General features: G+C 27.5%; 1 protein-coding gene across 2 annotated transcripts in view; it reads right to left on the bottom strand.

Moving 5' to 3' along the window:
• LOC105360930 (protein pangolin, isoforms A/H/I/S) overlaps positions 1 to 15944 on the bottom strand; it is a 78403-nt gene extending 62459 nt beyond the window's left edge. For both annotated transcript variants that reach the window (XM_011497959.1, XM_011497958.1), the window contains exons 1-2: positions 15334 to 15944; positions 14670 to 14739 (exon numbers count right to left, since the gene is read on the bottom strand). In XM_011497959.1, the coding sequence (XP_011496261.1) occupies positions 14670 to 14739; positions 15334 to 15483 (220 nt within the window). In that variant the 5' untranslated portion in view covers positions 15484 to 15944. The remainder of the gene's footprint in view (positions 1 to 14669; positions 14740 to 15333) is intronic.
• Positions 15945 to 18624: the final 2680 nt, after the last annotated feature.

The raw sequence follows: 18624 nt of genomic DNA on the forward strand, positions 1-18624 counted from the left end.
TTGAAAACAAGAATTAAAAATGATCATTTTTGTAAGTAATGTTATATTTCACGAATAATATGTTGTTATATCAGCTATTTGACGTTAAACATTAACAGAAAATTAGAAAATATTTTCTTTAAACAAATTTACATAAAATTTATAGAATATTTTTTTATTTGACTTATTCTTATTTAATTAATGTTTTAAATAGCTAAATTTTATCCATAAAATTTTGTATCACCTTTCTTATTAATGATCAAAATTATTCTATTTAAAATATAAAAACGGATAAAGTATTTCTGTCAAATAATGATAAACATAACTAAAGTAGTAGATACGATGAAAATATCGTATATAAGAGTTATTAAAGTGTTTGCAATTTTAATAAAGTGTGTGCGACAGGATGATCAACCGAAATTGAAGAAAAAGTTAAGCAACTTTTGGAATAAGGAATCTAAATAGCACTAGCGCAATACGTAGAAGAAAAAGTAACATTCAAGGTTTGGAAATTGAAAAAGTAAGTTCATCCAATATAATATATGTTTAGGTGGTATTTGAAAACTGCATGAAAAAAATGTTTATGATGTTCTTTCATTTTGATGACAAAAGTGCATAGAAACTAGCAGCCCGCTGAGGGATTCCTTCAATTTTAACGTTATGCCCCATCCGAAAAAAGGTCAAAGCTTAGACAAGCATGGTCAAAGTAGAGTGAAAAATGAGGATATTGAGAATAAGTGGAATTTTTGAGTGAACTGAACACAAATAAAGAGAAAGAAGAAGAAAGAGAGGCTGTGCTTATTGGTTAATGTAAATGCCGGACTATATGAGGTTTTCGTTCAACTGTTAGATTCTGCTTTGCTGTTAGGTTAGGTTAGGGCATGATGGCAAAACGGGGGGTCGGTCCAACTAACCAGCGAGACAGCCAATAGAAATTTAGTGCTTGGTTTTGTGCAACAAGTGTAATACTTTAGTCACGCTCGCCGCCTTCAAATCTTAGAATTCCTGGACTAAACAAGCCCTATACTAATACTATACGAAGAACTCACAAATGCATGAGGATGTGATTGCGTGCAACACACCGAGAAATCTGTGGAAACAGGAGAAAACAGTGTGACATGACAATATCGACGTTTCTCGGTTTAGTAGGTACCTCTAAGGCTGTCGTTGTTATAAAATTACTAAAAAGGTGAAATTTCTACACCATTGATATTTGTAAATTTCTTTAGTATAAACTCTAAATTTTTCTGCTATCTTTTATTCATATTTACACAATGCATTAATATAGTCTTAAATTTCTTTAATTTAATTATATTATATGTAGGGAGGAGTATTATATCTATTTATAATATTTCATTAATATTTCTATTGTTCTAACCATTTTAATTAATTAATAATATAAGGTAGACGTCCAATTGAGATTTTCATAGTTTAAAGTAAAAATAAACATAAATAAAGTAAGTGATTTATAAATAGTATATCAAATAAATAATAAATAATAATATAGGATCATAAAAAGTATTTATGCATAATCAATGTTATAACAAAGAGTAGAATAAAACAACACAGTCACAAACTTGATGGTACATCCTCACAATAAAGCATCGAGTGTGTAATAACGTTTGTTTGTAAATGAAAATAATTTATTGATTTTTCATAAAATAAATTCTATAGATATAGCCATGATAATAAAATTTGGATTCTATCTTTACGAAAATTCTGAGGAACTAATAAAAATTGAATCTTTATTTTTATTCAAATTAAATAAAATGAATCAATCAAAGTTATAAAATGAATACATAATAAAGAAGTTAGTTATTACACTAATTGATTGTTTAAGGATAAATGTGGGAGCAGGATTAAATGTATAGAAATAAAACAATGTTTGTGGTACTGATAATAAAATTTATAATATATAATATTATTATAATAAAATAAAATGATAAAATTCTTTTATTATAATATAAAGTCCATATATAATATGTACTATAAAGACATACTATACGGAATATATACCAGAAAGACGAAAAATGGTTTTTGAGATGAATTTGCTTACTACAGCACTATAACTCGCTGCCGCGTTGTTCATGTGTTTTTATTTCTTACCACGGGTAGCGACTGGGTAAATAAGCCAAAGCAACCGAGACTTGGCAATAGTAGAACCGAGAAAAGAAGAAGTCTGAGTCCGGCTATTTGGTACTCGACCACTGTTTGTCTGAAAGGTCCATTCTCTTCCACGATCCCATAGATCATCTTGTAAGACTCATAAAAAGAAACGTGAGAATTCCATTTAGACAATGAGCGTCCGCGCCATCATCATTACCACCTCTGTTAGCCAAAATATTCAGTAATATGAGTTTTTGGTTAGCATTTCGGTCATTCTATATCTGACTTTCTTCACGTTATTTGAGCTTTCCATGCCATGCTATCGTTTCTTTAACTAACTTCATTTTGCGTTTGTTATTTCTCTGAATATGTTTTAATCTTCAAAGTTCGGTGCCCACGTTAACTATTAAGAAGGGCTCAATCGTAGTGAAATCTTTGCTCTCGAAATCCAATCTTACGTGAACATTTTTCAAAATACAGTATAAATGTAGCCAGAAGTCTTTTGTCGACTTCTTTCAACGTAGTAAAAAAATCTGGTATAAAGCTACCATCTTTCTATGTAATTATCCATTAGACAAACATTCTAGAAATTCTTTCTTATATTTGATAATGAATTTCCTATTTATTTAAACAATTTTTCAACTAATTCACTTATGCGAATAGAACTAATAATTTACATTGAGTTAGTTAAAGGTTCAAACCTTTCGACTAAGTAATTCTAAAAACTGGATTTATTCAGTTTTTCAAGAAAAGAAAAATTTTTAAACTAAATTAAAAAACAATTCTTACATTTATTTAAAACAAATGTATAACTCACCATTATCTATATTTAAGTAATATATATTTATACCTAATGTACATAAAAATTATTTATCTATTTAGGTAAAAGGTATAATTAACATTTAATTTATAATTTTATTTTAAATTTAAAAAAAAAACGAAATTGAATGAATGATTACATATAATTTATGCTTATCTTATTTATAATAATAAAATGATTATATATGATTTATATTATACAATTAAAGGCTGCATGAAATACGTTTGATATACTAAAATAATATTTTTCTGTTTCCAAACAATAATTAATCAAAATATATTTAAGTAATGAAATACTTTTAATACTAATTTTTTTTCGAAAATAATTTACCTTATAAATTTATATGGACCATGTTTCATGTGTACATGATTAAATTAATAGTATGAACAATTTTAACTTTTACGGTCTGACACTAAATATTTATCTTAACATTGACTAGGAAAAGTAAAAAATATAATTGATCAATACTCGAAAAATTGTTTTAGATTAAATCGTGATTAAATGTACTTTGAAAAAAAATGAAAAGGAAAGAGAACATACGACGTTTCCAGGAAGATAAATCGAACGCGAAATTAGTCAAATATTATGTGCACGCGCCCTTAAGGAGTTGAGTTGTTATTTCGGTCCAATGACCTTTCATCTAATCTCGGGCACCTCTTCGGCTTCTTCAAGAATTGACAGAAAGTAGCAAAGAATGACGTTAAGAGTTGCAGCAGAAAGATTTATACTTAGTCTTTGCTCGAAACTATTGCCTTTCTTATTCTTTGAACAGAATCATACATAATTTATTTAATGTTTTATCAAATTTATACAAGCCACGTCAAAACTAAGGGTAACCGTAATAATTAGAAGTAAATGATACATAAAACAGAATTAATTTTCGATACATAATCACATTCAATTAGATAATTATATATTGACACGAGTTTCGTTGCATATTTTAGTACTCTTATGATCTTACTAAGATAGCATGTATTTAAAAAATTAGTTTAGAAGGGTTCTAAAAATGTATCAAATGTATTTACAGTAAGAGCCACGCATTGCATTACTACACCATTTCTACATTTCTTCATTTTTATACATTTCGAAACTAAATTTTATTAACTTTTTAATTTTTATAATTTTAAATTTCAATTTATCTTTATTTTACATCTGTACTAAATATTGATAAAAATTTTTATCCGTATGCATAACAAAGACATATATTATTTATTAAATGTACCTTCCTTAAGCTATTGCTTATTTTTAAGATTAATTAACTATTAAATCAATGTAGAATTTTGTAAAATTGTTACATGTAAAGAGATATAATAAATACAAACTTTCAGAATCATATTATTAGATGCTTAATTAACTTTACTACTTTCATAAATAGTTTAATAATTACAAATTTAAGTATATTTAATAATGAATCTATAAACATTTAATTTTTATGGTAGTATATAAAGCTAGAATAAAAAAGTAGAATAAAATTACGTTTTAAATAAAAATATGTTTAATTGTAAATGTTAATCATCGTTCGAAACAAATTAAAATTTGTAATGAAAATTTTTTAATACTTGACCTAAGATATAAATAGGTGAATTACGAAACATGAATAAAGAATTGATAACGATATATGAAAACGAGACAATTGAGGTGTGCTCAATTAGTAGGCAATCTATCGGACAAATATTTCGTATGCATACGGCAGCGTTTCACTCCTAGGTGGAAGCCCTAATTTGAAACTTTATTTCTGACTTAGATCTTTACCTTCTAATGCTTTTACGAGACGTACAAAAATGGTATATGAAAACAAGTCGTTGATGGAATAAGCCCGCACATTTAATTTAATATAAGCTACATCTTTTAAATACAATTTTTCAAAAAAACATTTTTATCGTTTTTGAACGAGTCCTTGTAACGATAGTTTTTTAAAGATTTTGAAAAATATTGTAGTTTTGACAATAAATAAATATATTTATATAGTATTAATTTATAAATTTGATTTTAATTCCTTTTTAAAGAAAAATAGTATTTCGTAAAATAATTATCTAAAATAACACAAAATATATATATTATTGAATGGATAGCTTAAATAATATATTTAAATAAATCATTTACATTTTTTATATACACACAATTGAATATAAATATGTAGAATTTATTACTCTAATTTACAAGTACTTTTTAAAACTTTTATATATATAAAAATATATTTAAAAGGTATATTAAAATCTTATGTTTAAAAATCATTGTTTTTCTTTTTAAATTTAATCCTTTGTTATTTAAAAAGCAAATTGTTATAATATAATTGATGAATTTAATACAAGTTATTGAGTAAAAAAATTGGAAGCTTCGGTTTATATATGTTTATATACATCAGTATTGAAAAATATGGTGTTTTTAATTAAAGACTATTAATTGTTACAAAAAATTATTAAATTTATTACTCTCAATGTTTTCTAAAAGTGATTATCAATTTTTCTATACTAGATAGAATAATATTATAAAACTATAAAATTAACTAGCTAACAGTTTATATAATCTTCTCTTAAATAATAAAAAGTCAAAAGATAAATTAAATTACAAGAATCATGTGTATTTCGATATTCATGTAGAATTAATTGATAATTAATAAGATTTTTGAAATTATAATTAATGTTTCATAGATTAGTTTGGCTTTTTATATAAATCTATTATCTAATAATACTTAAATTTACAATCGATTTCGCAAAAGATAAATGGATTTTATATATTAAAACGAATTTTTTCAGTGTTATATTTGTTCATTATAGTTATTTCTACCTGTGGACTTTTACATGAAGAGACTACAAGTGAATTTTTAATATCTTTTTTTATGCTTATTTATAATTATTCTCACACAAATTATTAAGAGATAGAAGTCCTAAATTATAATGTATTAAAAGTACTTATAAAGAATGATACCTTTTGTACACGATATTATTCTAAAAAATTTTGGTTGATGCAAGTATTTCATAACTGAACGCAATTAATTTCATATTAGCAAAAGTAAAGTTTCATTTGAGGATACATTGCGATTAATTTCGATAAATTTTTTCCCGCAGTTTATAACTTAATCTCTAACTCAATATATAAGGCTATGAGATATGACAGCGACAAATAATTTCAGATTACATTAGGGTAATATGAGCAAATAAAGACTAAATTATACAAAAATATTTTAAAGAAAAAAGATAGAGAAATGAGATGAAGGTGAAGGAGAAATCGGTGAAGAGACAAACAAGTTTACAGTATATAATCCTTTTGACAAGTTTATTAGTTTATTTTTATATGCTTTGTAACGTGGTAGAAGGATAGACAAATTGGATAACGTAAGAACGTATATATTGCTCAAACTTTATTGACTCTATCCTTTATACTAAAAACTTGACAAATGCGTAAAATTGCATAATAATACTGCAATTCTTCAGATGTTAATATTTTCTTTTATCCCCTTATTTTTATTAGTTCAATTCTTTAATTGATAATTTTATATAGAAACTTTATAATTTGTGTAATATAAGGTTCAGAAATCTAATGATTAACAAAATTCAAGTTTTAGTTATAAATATTTATTAATATAAAAATTAAAAAAAAAACTAATTGTAGTATAATTGAAAATTTATTATAATGAATGAAGTTTTTATGAAGTCCCTGATATTCGTCCTCGTGGGCACTCTATTCATGTATTTGATTTTTTACGCTCCTTTTCATGTCTTATACACCTAAGCCTATAGATCCAAACACATTTTAGAAGTTTCAACAATCAGGATAGTATTAATCATTTTAAATAATGAGTTTTATGCACATATTTATAGTTGCAGTAAAACATTACGGAGATTGCTAGTTTACGCTAAACGATCGTGGATGAACTACCAAGTCGCCTTTTCTTTCTTTCTTATCTCTCTACTTTTCCCTCTTTTCCAATTCTTCTATGTATTTGAACCCTCGAATAATAAATGCATTTAATTATTATATAAATGTGTAAAGATATAAATTTTGCTTTGATTATAGTCATAAATATGCAAGTAGCATTAACTTCTATAGCTAAAGTAAAAAAATGCCGTTCATAGTATATCCCTTTCATAACTTATTTGTTTAACAATGAAGTGCAATTCCTAAGTTATTTATAAATATACCGTATATTATAATAAATAATATACATATAATAAATTATATATTATTATAAAATTTGCAATGATTCCTTCTGTATTCCAATAAATGTCCAATATTGAACATAGACCTTTACAAGGATCATAAAGCAGATAAAAGCAAACCAACTCAAAGTATTATGTAATTAATAACATTTTAAATAAAATACATGTTATTAAAAAACTTGTGTCAAAACAAATCTGTCTATTATTATATATACTCTACGATATTGTCTAAATTATTTTTAAAAAATTAATAATTATAAAATGTTTATAAAAAATTTAATTTTTCTATTTTATAATTGATCATATTAAACTAAATTAGAATTAGTTAACATAAAAATGACTTTTTACCAATTATCAGCACAAGGTAAACAAATATTTGAAGTGGCTTAAACCAATAAAAGGCATAACAAAATTATATACGATACAAAGAATTGCATTAATAAATTAGTTTTTTTTAGTCAGGATATATATTACATATATAATATTAAATAATTTTATAAAAAAAGAAAAATTTATAAATTGAAATTATATAAAAGATAATATTATCATTTAGTATTTTTTTAAAAGCACCATTTATAATTTTTTAAAGGCTTAGCCAAGACAAGAAATAATAAATGCAAATCTTAAATGTACAGAATTTAAATTTTATTTCAAGAAATGATTTTCTAATTGTTCGATGGTTCTGATGATTGAAAAATAATCAATGATTCGTAAAAAGAATAGTCTTTACTTAACCTTATCTAGGTTATTATGTCATACGACATCCTGTAATGAAATTTGAGTGTCGCGGAATGCAAGCTATCAGAGTAAGTCGGGAAATTAAAGTAATTAATAAATACGGGGCACGGATGATAGTAAGGAATTTAGCTACTAATGTCAGGCAAAGACTTTCGCCGAACTTTGAAATTTAATTCATCATCAATAAAATATAAATTGATCAATCATTATGTATTGTTAAATAAAAATTAGTCACTACATTTTCCTACCTAATTTTCTTCTTATTATATTAAATGTATTTTTAAAAATGTAAAGAAAAATCCTATACTAAAAACTACGAAATATGAATTTATGAAACCTACGTGTCAAGCACGTGTGATATAAGAAGCTTAAAACTCGAATCATCTGACAAAATCTTGCAACCTTAATTCGAATTTAACTTTGACTTTCCATTTGGTTTTTCCTTAATTTTCTATATTATTGACAAATTCAATCCTTCGTACTTATTTTAAGTTATGACTTTTATTATCTTATTATAAATATTTTATTATTAAATTAAATTAAATTATTATAAATTATCTTATTATAAATATTTATATAAATACAGATAGATGATATATTTATATTTGCAGAATTTTTTCGACTTAAAGCAAATAGCGATAAGTCAATCGATTATTTATAATTATTTATCAATTATTATAATAACTCGAAATAGTATTAAATTGATGATTTATTAAGATACTGCCATTAATTATAATGATTAATTAAATGCAGTGACTTAAATTTAATGTTAAATATTATTCATGATATGCCAATGAAATTTTTTTTTAATGTACTGAAAAATATAATTTAAAGTTTCCTGTTTAATGTGTCTGAAAATACTATTTCATTGGTATAGTACTATTAAAAAAAAAAGCATTAAAAGATTACTGCAACAAAATTGTAACAAACCCTTACTGCAGAACTGCTACAATTTGAATTTGTATATGCACAAAGTAATAGTAACATAATAAGATTAATTCAGCAAGAAAATACGAAAATAAAAATAAATGATTTGTTCAGATTCAACTCTATATTTGGAATTCAAATACAAGATTATTTAAATTAATTTGTTATATTGAAGTATTTACAGAAAAGATTTTATAAAAGTAGTATTTTTTAGTATTTCTTTGAGAAAAAAGTAAAATGTTTAATACGAGAAATGATATAAATTTTTATTCGCTATTCACGTTATAAAATCTGAAGCTTCTTAAGAGCACACTGCATGATGTAAAGATATAAAAAAACTCGAGGTTCATAGCGCAAACTTTATTTCACAGACTGCTGCATCGGCAAGTGTTATTTTATAAAGAACCGTACATTCTCTCCTTTTACCCTTTCTTTCTACATCCAGTTTCGCAGCTTTTCATAAATATTTTTTTACTTTTCATATGCACAACCCCTTTGAAGAACCAAGTAAAAATCGCTCGCTGTCAGCTGTAATTGTCGCATTACACGAATTTCCCCTTTAATTCATAGATGCATCGTGAGTTGGTATTCGCTTGACTAAATCGTCTCTGAAACTAAAGAGTTTTCCACTTTACGAAATAATGGCGTAACGATCTATACGTTACAGAATCTATCTAAAATTATATTTCCGTTAATTAAACAAGTATCTGCTATTTAACTAGAAGAAATAATGAAAAAGAACTGTAGAAGATATTTCGAACAAAAAGGTAGAAAGATTAAATTTAGAAACTAAGCATGTGTTTAAAGAAAAATCATCGGTAATTGAAAATAACAAAATTACAATTATCAAATTCGAAGAAGAGTACTTAGCATTTACACTTTACGCCCTATAATAGAAGAATGGTAGATGTAATCATATCGGAAAGAAAACAAAAAAGGTAAATAAAGAAAATAATAAAGAGTATGGACATAAAACTGACCAATCTAAATACTCTAGCGAAAGAATAAAAGAAGGATATAGAGTAGGTAGAGCGAAAAATAAAAACATTTAATAGAAATAAGAGTTAAGTATATTGTGTGTGCACAAGAAAATTTGTTTAAGAATTTCAAAAGAAGTGCGTAAGACGCACCCATAAGATAGGATTCATTGGATGTGCGTATGCATGAGCTGATGTACGAATGTAGATGTAGACGAAAATGAGTGGAAAGATAGTAAAAGAGACGAGGGGGGGCGGGAAGAAGTAGATGGAGCTTGGGAAGCGTCGCTCCCAATATAATGCAGCAGGTAGGCTTGTTAGCGAGCAGGTAGATAGAAAGGAGGCTTATTGGGGGTAGCCATATAATATTGAGTGTGTCACTGTAGTCGTCGGAGTAGTTCCATCTGCGAAAATATCTATTGGGTGTCGTTTCTTGAAAATGAGTCTTCTTAACTGTGAGTTTCGTGTGTTTATGAATAGTGAAGAATCAAAAGAAATTAATGTTGAGATGAGTTATTTTTGCCTGTGTCACTAATTAGCCCTATTTTTCTTTTGTAATCTTTTAAAAACATTTATTCACGAAAAATGTACCCATTCTCGGTAGTGCAAAAAGCTGTAAATAATTAATCGAAAAGAACATGAAAGTTCATCTTTTTTAACTTACAAAGACAACTTGAAAATATATTTAGTCTTCCGAAATTAAGCAATGAAGACTTTAAAATTAGTAGCATACAGAAAAGGAGTCGTGACGATTCAATAAAGCATGATGTAGTTGTAAAAAGATAGGAAAATAAGTGCTGCACATATTTAAGTACCTGAGAAAATAATAAAAGTAATGTCTAGAATAAATTTTAACTTCACATTTATTTTCGATCTTTTATTTATTGCTCCATTTTCTTTCATTTCATTCTATTTAGATTTAATCGTTACTCACCTTAGTATATCTAGGTGCCCACACGTGCCAACTCGACAATTACTTTACACAAGATAACAATGCTCTCCCAATACTTATCCTTTTTGTCTTACCATTGCCATCTTTCGTTCAGATTCACGCATTCGCATTTTACTTAATAATACCTTTGAAGTTTTTCGAAGCTTCGTTACCTACATGACGAAACAGCTCCCTTCTTTTTCTTTCATTCTCACACTTTCAATCACCCATTCTTTCGCACATTTATATAAAATTACAAGTAGTTGTTATACCTACAATTTTGCAAAATAATTTTATAATTCAGTTTTTAAAGAGTTTGTCATTTAAAAAAATCTGTACATTTATGAAACGATGTTGGATGCTAACACTTTATTAAATTTATTCACAGCGATTAATTGAAAAAAAAGTTAATAAAAATTAAATAATGAAATACTAATAATTAAAAAGACAAATGACTAAAAAATTGATTTGTATAGGATTCTACTTATTAAATTGTCAGAAGACTTAAAAAGTTATTACTTTATGAGAATATAACAATTTTTAAAATTTTTTAAATTTTTCGTTATGTTAAAATAATTTAATCACAAAATATTAAACATGATATTATATCCAAGGTAAAACCACATCGATTTGTATTAATATGATTTTTACAAATAGTGATGTAAAACAGGTGTTTATATTCGTGTTTGGTATTTATAAGTAGTTTTTCAAAGACTCACGCAATCTGACGAAGCTATGTAAAAATATCGCAAGAATTTTGCGACAAAAAAGAAACAAGAGTAACTGAGTGAGTATTATTTGTTAAATTCTTTGTATCATAATCTCCTCGGAAATCTCTGAATAATGTATTTGTTTATTTAAATTTTTCTTTTTTAGCGTATAGTCTTTTCTTTTAATAAACCCATTTTTGTGTGAAACTCTTATCGATTTACATGTGTAAATCTTTGCACAAAATATCATTATTTTCCTCAACTGTAAATTGTAAAAAAATGTTATTATATATAATAATATGTTAATTCTATAAATGAAAGTTTATTTTATTCATAAGATGATTTTGCAATTTTTATTTACAGTACTAATCCATTAATTTTTAATTATATTTCATTAGTTTTAATAACATAAAAATGAATATAAGAAATATTAGATAGGGAATGATTCTTTTTTTCCTAATTAATGAAGCAAACTAGTAAAAAAGGGGCTATATTTGGTTTTCGTAACAAGTCTTATAATACTAAGGATTGAACGGAAAATACGTACACAAATTAACTACTACTCACGATAATCTTGCTGAAAATGAAATCTCATTTGAAATATGGAATGGTCTCTATTGTTCCCGATATCGTTCATACGTACATATAAATGTATATATATATATATATATATATATATATATATATATATATGTATATATATATGTATATATATATATATACTACATACACATTTACAGAAAAGAAACAAAAAAGGGTAGATCGAAAGAGTGAGAAAAAGAGAGAAGAAAATAAGAGGGGCAGAGTAAGCATGAATCTGTCTGCTTTGCATTTCCTGCCATTATATGCCAGAGCATCGTTAGTGAATTCTCCCGCCTCTCGCGAGGTGCCGCACGCAATGTTGCCAAATTACGACTGGCAACTTTCGCCTTACTCATTCCCTTTCTCTCAACTTCTAAGATCTTTTTAATGTTCATATATTTTTCCTTTTAACCGCTGTACTCTCATCTTACCATTTCTTGACTCTCTTGAAATAAGTTATGGTAGTTGAAAACATATTTCTAATAAATAAATAGTCTCAAATTACTGACTCGTATCTACCTAATTCTATTTTGACTCAATAATATTTTATTTGAAAACATAAATGATACTATTGCATAGTAAAAACATACAAAATTTAATTATAAATAATTGAATTTAGATTATTTAAACAAACTTTTTACGAAAAATTATTTTGTATACTGATGAATTTTATAATTCTTTTCATAATTGCAAGTAAAAGAAAGAATGTAGAAAATATCCAAAACAATCTTGTATCGCTGCTGTAACTTCTTATATAAACGGATGCAATGATCTTATTATGAAATTTGATTACTTGCTATCATATAACACAAAAATCACAGGTGCTTTCAATATATTTTTTTATTATAAATTCTTTTAAAAATGAAATTAATTGTTTCTGTATCATAAAAACATAAAGATCATTTAATGAATTAAAAATTTAGATAGAAATTTCACTTCAATTTTCTCATTAGTTATTTTATATAGATTGTTTATACCTATATTCAGCACACCATACATTTATTTATTTATGATGACCAACCCCTACAGAACAGACAATAAAAGGCGATTACTGTCAGTCGATTGACTTCCATAAAGACATAGTCTAGTATATTATCGCCCACTTTGCTTTAAATCTCCCTTACCCTCCTGCACTAACTCGCACTCACTATTCACTAATCGCAATTCGCGCGGTCAATTCTAATAATAAATAATTACATGGCACTTCTTTGTAGCTTTAATGATATAGTAACCATAAGTCATCGTACGATGGAAGTATAGGATGCCGTTGCAGAATGAGTTACTTCTCTTAAGAACATTTTGTTTTTGCACATGGATATGTTCTTTTTATAAACTCAATCGGTAAATATTTGATGTTAATAATCGAAATTCATATTTAATTGAAATATTCAAATGTATGTATATACATTTTTGTAAATATGTCATGTTAAAACAAAACAAACAAAAATAAAGGCATGACAGAAGATTAAATAATAAAGACTTGGAATTTTACAAATTTTTCACGATCAAATGCAAAAAAGAAAAAATTCGATTAAAATTAAAATTAAAATTTTAATTACATTGTACCTGTTTATTACTGATTAATGTTATTTTCCAAGTTAATTATAATTATTTAAAAACTTGTAAAGATAATGTTGAGGTGTAAAGTGACAAGAATAAGAAGATTGTATGAATTTATTGTACTTTTGTGTAATAAACTATCAATACGATAAAATGACGATTGGTTGACACAGCGGCATTGATATTTCCAACACCCTGTTCTTGGCACGAAACGAGGTATCGATTTTTAAGCAATTTTGAAAGACACCTTACTTTCGTAGTATCTCAAAATTAAATTTTAATGTACCTAGAATTTCGAATATTTAATTAAATTTAACTTGTTTTTCACGTTGTCACCTGATCTGTTTCCTTACATCTTCATAACGTTAAAATAATACGGAAAATAATTAACATAGATAAATAATAATAAAAATTTGTTTATATAAATATAATTTATTTAATCTAATAAATACTGGAAAAAGTGAGGTTAGAATAATAAGAATAGAACAAGCATGTAGTTTAAATCAAATAGATGCATAATGAAGCTTTTTTAAAGTTATTCTTATTTATCCGAGTAAATATAATCGAGAAATAAACATAAAAATACAAGTATGGTTACCGAGCAAAAATATATCATGTTTTGCAGTTTTCTTTCAGTGGTTATATGTTTATGATCATGGTGTTATTTTATCATTCGCAGTTTTACTAGTCGCATATACTTTTATGTCCTTCTTTCTCTCTTGTTAGCATGAGAAAAATGAGATAGCTACGCACACTCTCGGTCATGCCAGTCACGTTATCGCTTTGGAAACAACGCTGTTCACCACTGTTGCCATTCGATTCTGAATTTCTATTAGTTTTCTAATTTGGCATTAGCAAAATCGTCTTAGTACTACTTGCCACTGTCATATTTATCTTCATCTCAACTACTTTTTGATTAGAAACATTTTAAATTCGATGCCCTCCTCACACCAAATTATTGGATATGTTTTATCAACCTTGTTAACACTCATTGGAATGCATTTCTTTTGCGTTGTACATTTATTATATATACAAATAAAAATAGAGATAAACAAATATATTATATTTCTTTTTTAACTTATATTGAAGATTGAAATATTTACTTGATATATATTTCGTTTACGCTTATTCCCTTAAACTTTATCAAAACTTTAAATAAAATGAAAATGGAAAACTCACCAAATACCGGGCTCAGATCGGATCTAGTCTTCACCGTCGCATAGCTTCCACCGGCTAGGGATACCTTCTCCTGTAACACACATACGCACACGTCGTATCACTTCCACAGAAAAAGGAAACTGGACTGGATAAGATAATGTCGATGGATAACTTTAATAATTTACAAAAAAATAAGAAAAATAAAGATACTCGAGCTTCCTTCTGGTCTTTGCAGTTTAATAATGTAAATCTGGGTTAATCACAATAGAAATTTTAAATGTTACCGCCTAGATGATAAATGATCATAGATAAGGTGAATCTCGATTCGGGTAGTATTTTGAGACGATTTTTGAAAGATTTATGCTGATACGTGCATTTACTCTTAGGGATATTATTATGACACGTATAATTGCATTTGTGACGTAGAATTCACGAAGATGAGACCAGTGCGCGGGAGATTGGATTTAAAATCAGAATCCAGAGTAAGCCGAGCACCGGCTTCATCTTCGCTGGAGCGTGGACACGTGCGAACTGGTCCCAAGGACCAGTGTGAAGCTCGAGCGCTCCCGTGCATTCTTAGATTGTACATCCATGTCTCTGATGAAGGATACAAAAGGCTAGGAAAACCAGAGAAAGGAAAAGAAATGGACTTGAGAGATGAAGTTAGGAGTCTTCTGCAAAGCACCTCCGAGTCCGTGAGATCGATGAGAGACTTTTTGACCTCGTGGAGGTTCTCCGAAGATCTCTCCTCGTCCTCGCCTTCATCTTTAAAGACCTTGACCTCGTCCTCGCTGCCCTGGTCATCGCCACCTCCGCTGCTGCTGACGTGCGGCATCGTGTCCCTTGTCCCTTATCGCGAACGGCACTCGCGACACTCACGGCACTACTCGTTCGGCGAAAAACAACACACTTTTCCTGTGGCGACTGGCGCTGCTGGCGCCACTGAAGTTGCTGTGTTGCTGACGCTGTTCGTACGTTTCTCTTCAGTGCGCCCCAATGGGCCTACGGACCAGCGTTCTTGTTGACGTCGTCTTCGTCCGGAGGCTCGCTCCCTCGGGCGCCGCTGCCGGCGCGTCTCCGACGGATCCTGTTGCAACCGAGGTCGCATGACTGGAAGCCACGAGCGCGCGATCGGCCATGATCGCGCGCAGTTCGGCCCTGACCACTTCCTTCGCCCTCGGGCGGCGCCGGCGTCGAATGGTCAGGGGCGCGCGGAGCGCGTGGGCGAGGGGCCGAAGGAGGTGCGAGGGGGCCGCGTCAGGCAACAGAAGATTACACGACACACTCTCCGTGGTATGGCTCAATGCGGACTGCCGGCCGCCGGCGTCGGACTCGTTCGGTTTGACTGCGTTGGGACATTCGGTAGAGCGCCAACGCGCAGCGGGCGACTCTCCCACGCACGAACCAATCACGAACGCGGATACACGACCGCTCTCTTCGCTACCGACAACGGCGCCGCCGCCGGGAGTCATGCTAGACAGCGAAGAGGGCGCCGAGAAGCGTCTGCGAGACGTCCTCAGAAGGCTTTTGAAAGCTTGTTGTTCATTGTTCGCTAGTTAAAATCCCTGTCCTTTACTTTACCATCTTTTTATTTTTCATTTATTATTTAAATGCATTAAAATCTTTTTTACTACTGCTTTAACATCGCTTTTGTAAGCATCTATTTATGGATATATATATATTTGGTTACTATTTTTGCAAATCTTAAATCTTAAAATTGTACAAAAAGTACATATATATTACATTTTAATATTTTTATCAATTTTTTCAAATATATAGTTAAATATGGTAATAAATATTATAAGGTAGTACATATATTTATATTTATAATTAAGTAACATTAAAACTGTTACAAAATATGTACAATAGATGTCAAAATTGATTAGTAAAAAATAAAACACAAATTATTATTACCTCTAATGAAAGTTCATTGTTAATAATGAATAGTATTTGAACAAAATTTATATTCCTCTTACAATATATGAATTTAATTTTTTTCAGATTGAAATTTTAGCATGAAATTAAATTTAAAAAATTATTCTTAAGTTAATTTCATCTTTGCCATATTAAGTTGTAAAAAATTATAATATATTATTTTATTAACTTTTGCGTTGTACTTTGAATCATTGTGTTACACATTCTTATAAAACTTAAATATATTAATATTATTATGTCATCTATTGTAATTCAATTTTCAAAATTTTTAAGTTTCTATATACTGCTTTCTAAGGGAGATAAAAAAGATATTCCAAAAATGGCGTCAGTTATAAACGAATGGAACTGGAGCAACTTTGCTTCACAAAATAAAGAAAATTAGAAATTGAATGTATAATCAGTATTAAAGTAATTGAATATAACCCAGATATTATTTAACTTAATGCTGTATATCGGCTTGACGAAATGACGAAAGCACAACGATGGAACAACCAACATTATTACTTGTGTGTATTGTACATAAATTTTCTCGATCACAACGAAAAAAAACATTGGATCATAATAAAAATCCCAATATCAAATTCATGAATCCATAATCTATTTATGACGTGTACTCTCCTTCATACTGCTACAATACAAACTGACCCACCTGGGGTCGTAAGGTGAAGGGAACAAACATTAGAAATTTAATCAATTTACTCAAGGCAAAGAAGTCAAATAATGTAAACATTAACTTTTTAAAAGTAATTGACTGGTAGCTTCGTTCCAAATCAGAATCAATGTTTTTGATAAATATTTACCCACTTATACTATAAAAAATAATAAAGAACTAATTAAAAAGTTTAAGAAAATTCCTGATGAGAAAAATATTCTCAGTTATGTAAAAATAACTTAATAACTGATGATTAAACAACTTTTTAAATTATTTGATTAGTAATTAACTCTTGTTAAATCACATAAAATTGTATTAAATATAAAAAAGTATTTCCCAAGCAATGTGACAATATTATTGGTGTCACCCTTAAACTAAATAAAAAGGATTATAAATCAACAAATTATAAGAGAAAGGTTGCATTTTAACTAAAGTACCAGATTTTTAAGGTAAATGCCAAATTGGGTAAGTAACATGAATTTTAAATATTATTTAGAAATCTATTCTCATTTTATGAAAGTGGAGAAATTTGCATAAAATTATAAATTATTTGAAATCCTTTATTTATTTCTATTAAAAAATGAATATAGAGAAAATCTTTTTAGATTATTTTTAATATTAATTAATTTTTTAAATATAAAGAACAATACATATTTTAAAAACAGAGAATTTAATATGTTTATACCATAATCAATAATTTATGCACAAAATACAAACATAAACAAAGTGCCGTTACATGAATATAAATATTATATGGTAATGACATAATTATACAGAAATAATAAAATTGAAATATAAATAAATAAACTATTAATAAATATTATTCAATATTACAAATGTTTATAAAATATATTTTTGTAAATTGGGTAGTATAAGAAAAAATAATTACATTTCGACAAATTTTAAATTTGTGATATTTAGAATAAGCAATAGAAACCAACTATATAATGTAGCTGTAGAAGACATTTTTATCACAAATTTTGAAAATATTGGAAGAATGATGAACTTCATATATAAGCTGATAACAAATAAAAAAATTTTAAATATTAGTTTTCTATCTGTTTTCACCAAATTAAAATAAAATATCAATTAATAAGATAAAGAATAATTATTAATTATTATAGTTTCTTAATCTAAAAATCTAATTGCAATATTTTCAATGCTGTCCACACTTACTAATTAATATTAATATTAAATTGAAATTAAATGTACATTTAATTCCGTTGTATTTTGAATATAAGATATTATATCAAACTATATAAATAAATACTATTATATTCAAGCTATTAAATATAAAAAATATATTTTTATAATTATTAAATATTAAATTATATTCTGCAAATATTATATTCTAGAATTTCTACAGAAATATTTAAAAAATTCCTTTTC

Source organism: Ceratosolen solmsi, unplaced genomic scaffold, assembly GCF_000503995.2.
Source record: "Ceratosolen solmsi marchali unplaced genomic scaffold, CerSol_1.0 scaffold14, whole genome shotgun sequence".
Taxonomy (NCBI): Eukaryota; Metazoa; Arthropoda; class Insecta; order Hymenoptera; family Agaonidae; genus Ceratosolen; species Ceratosolen solmsi.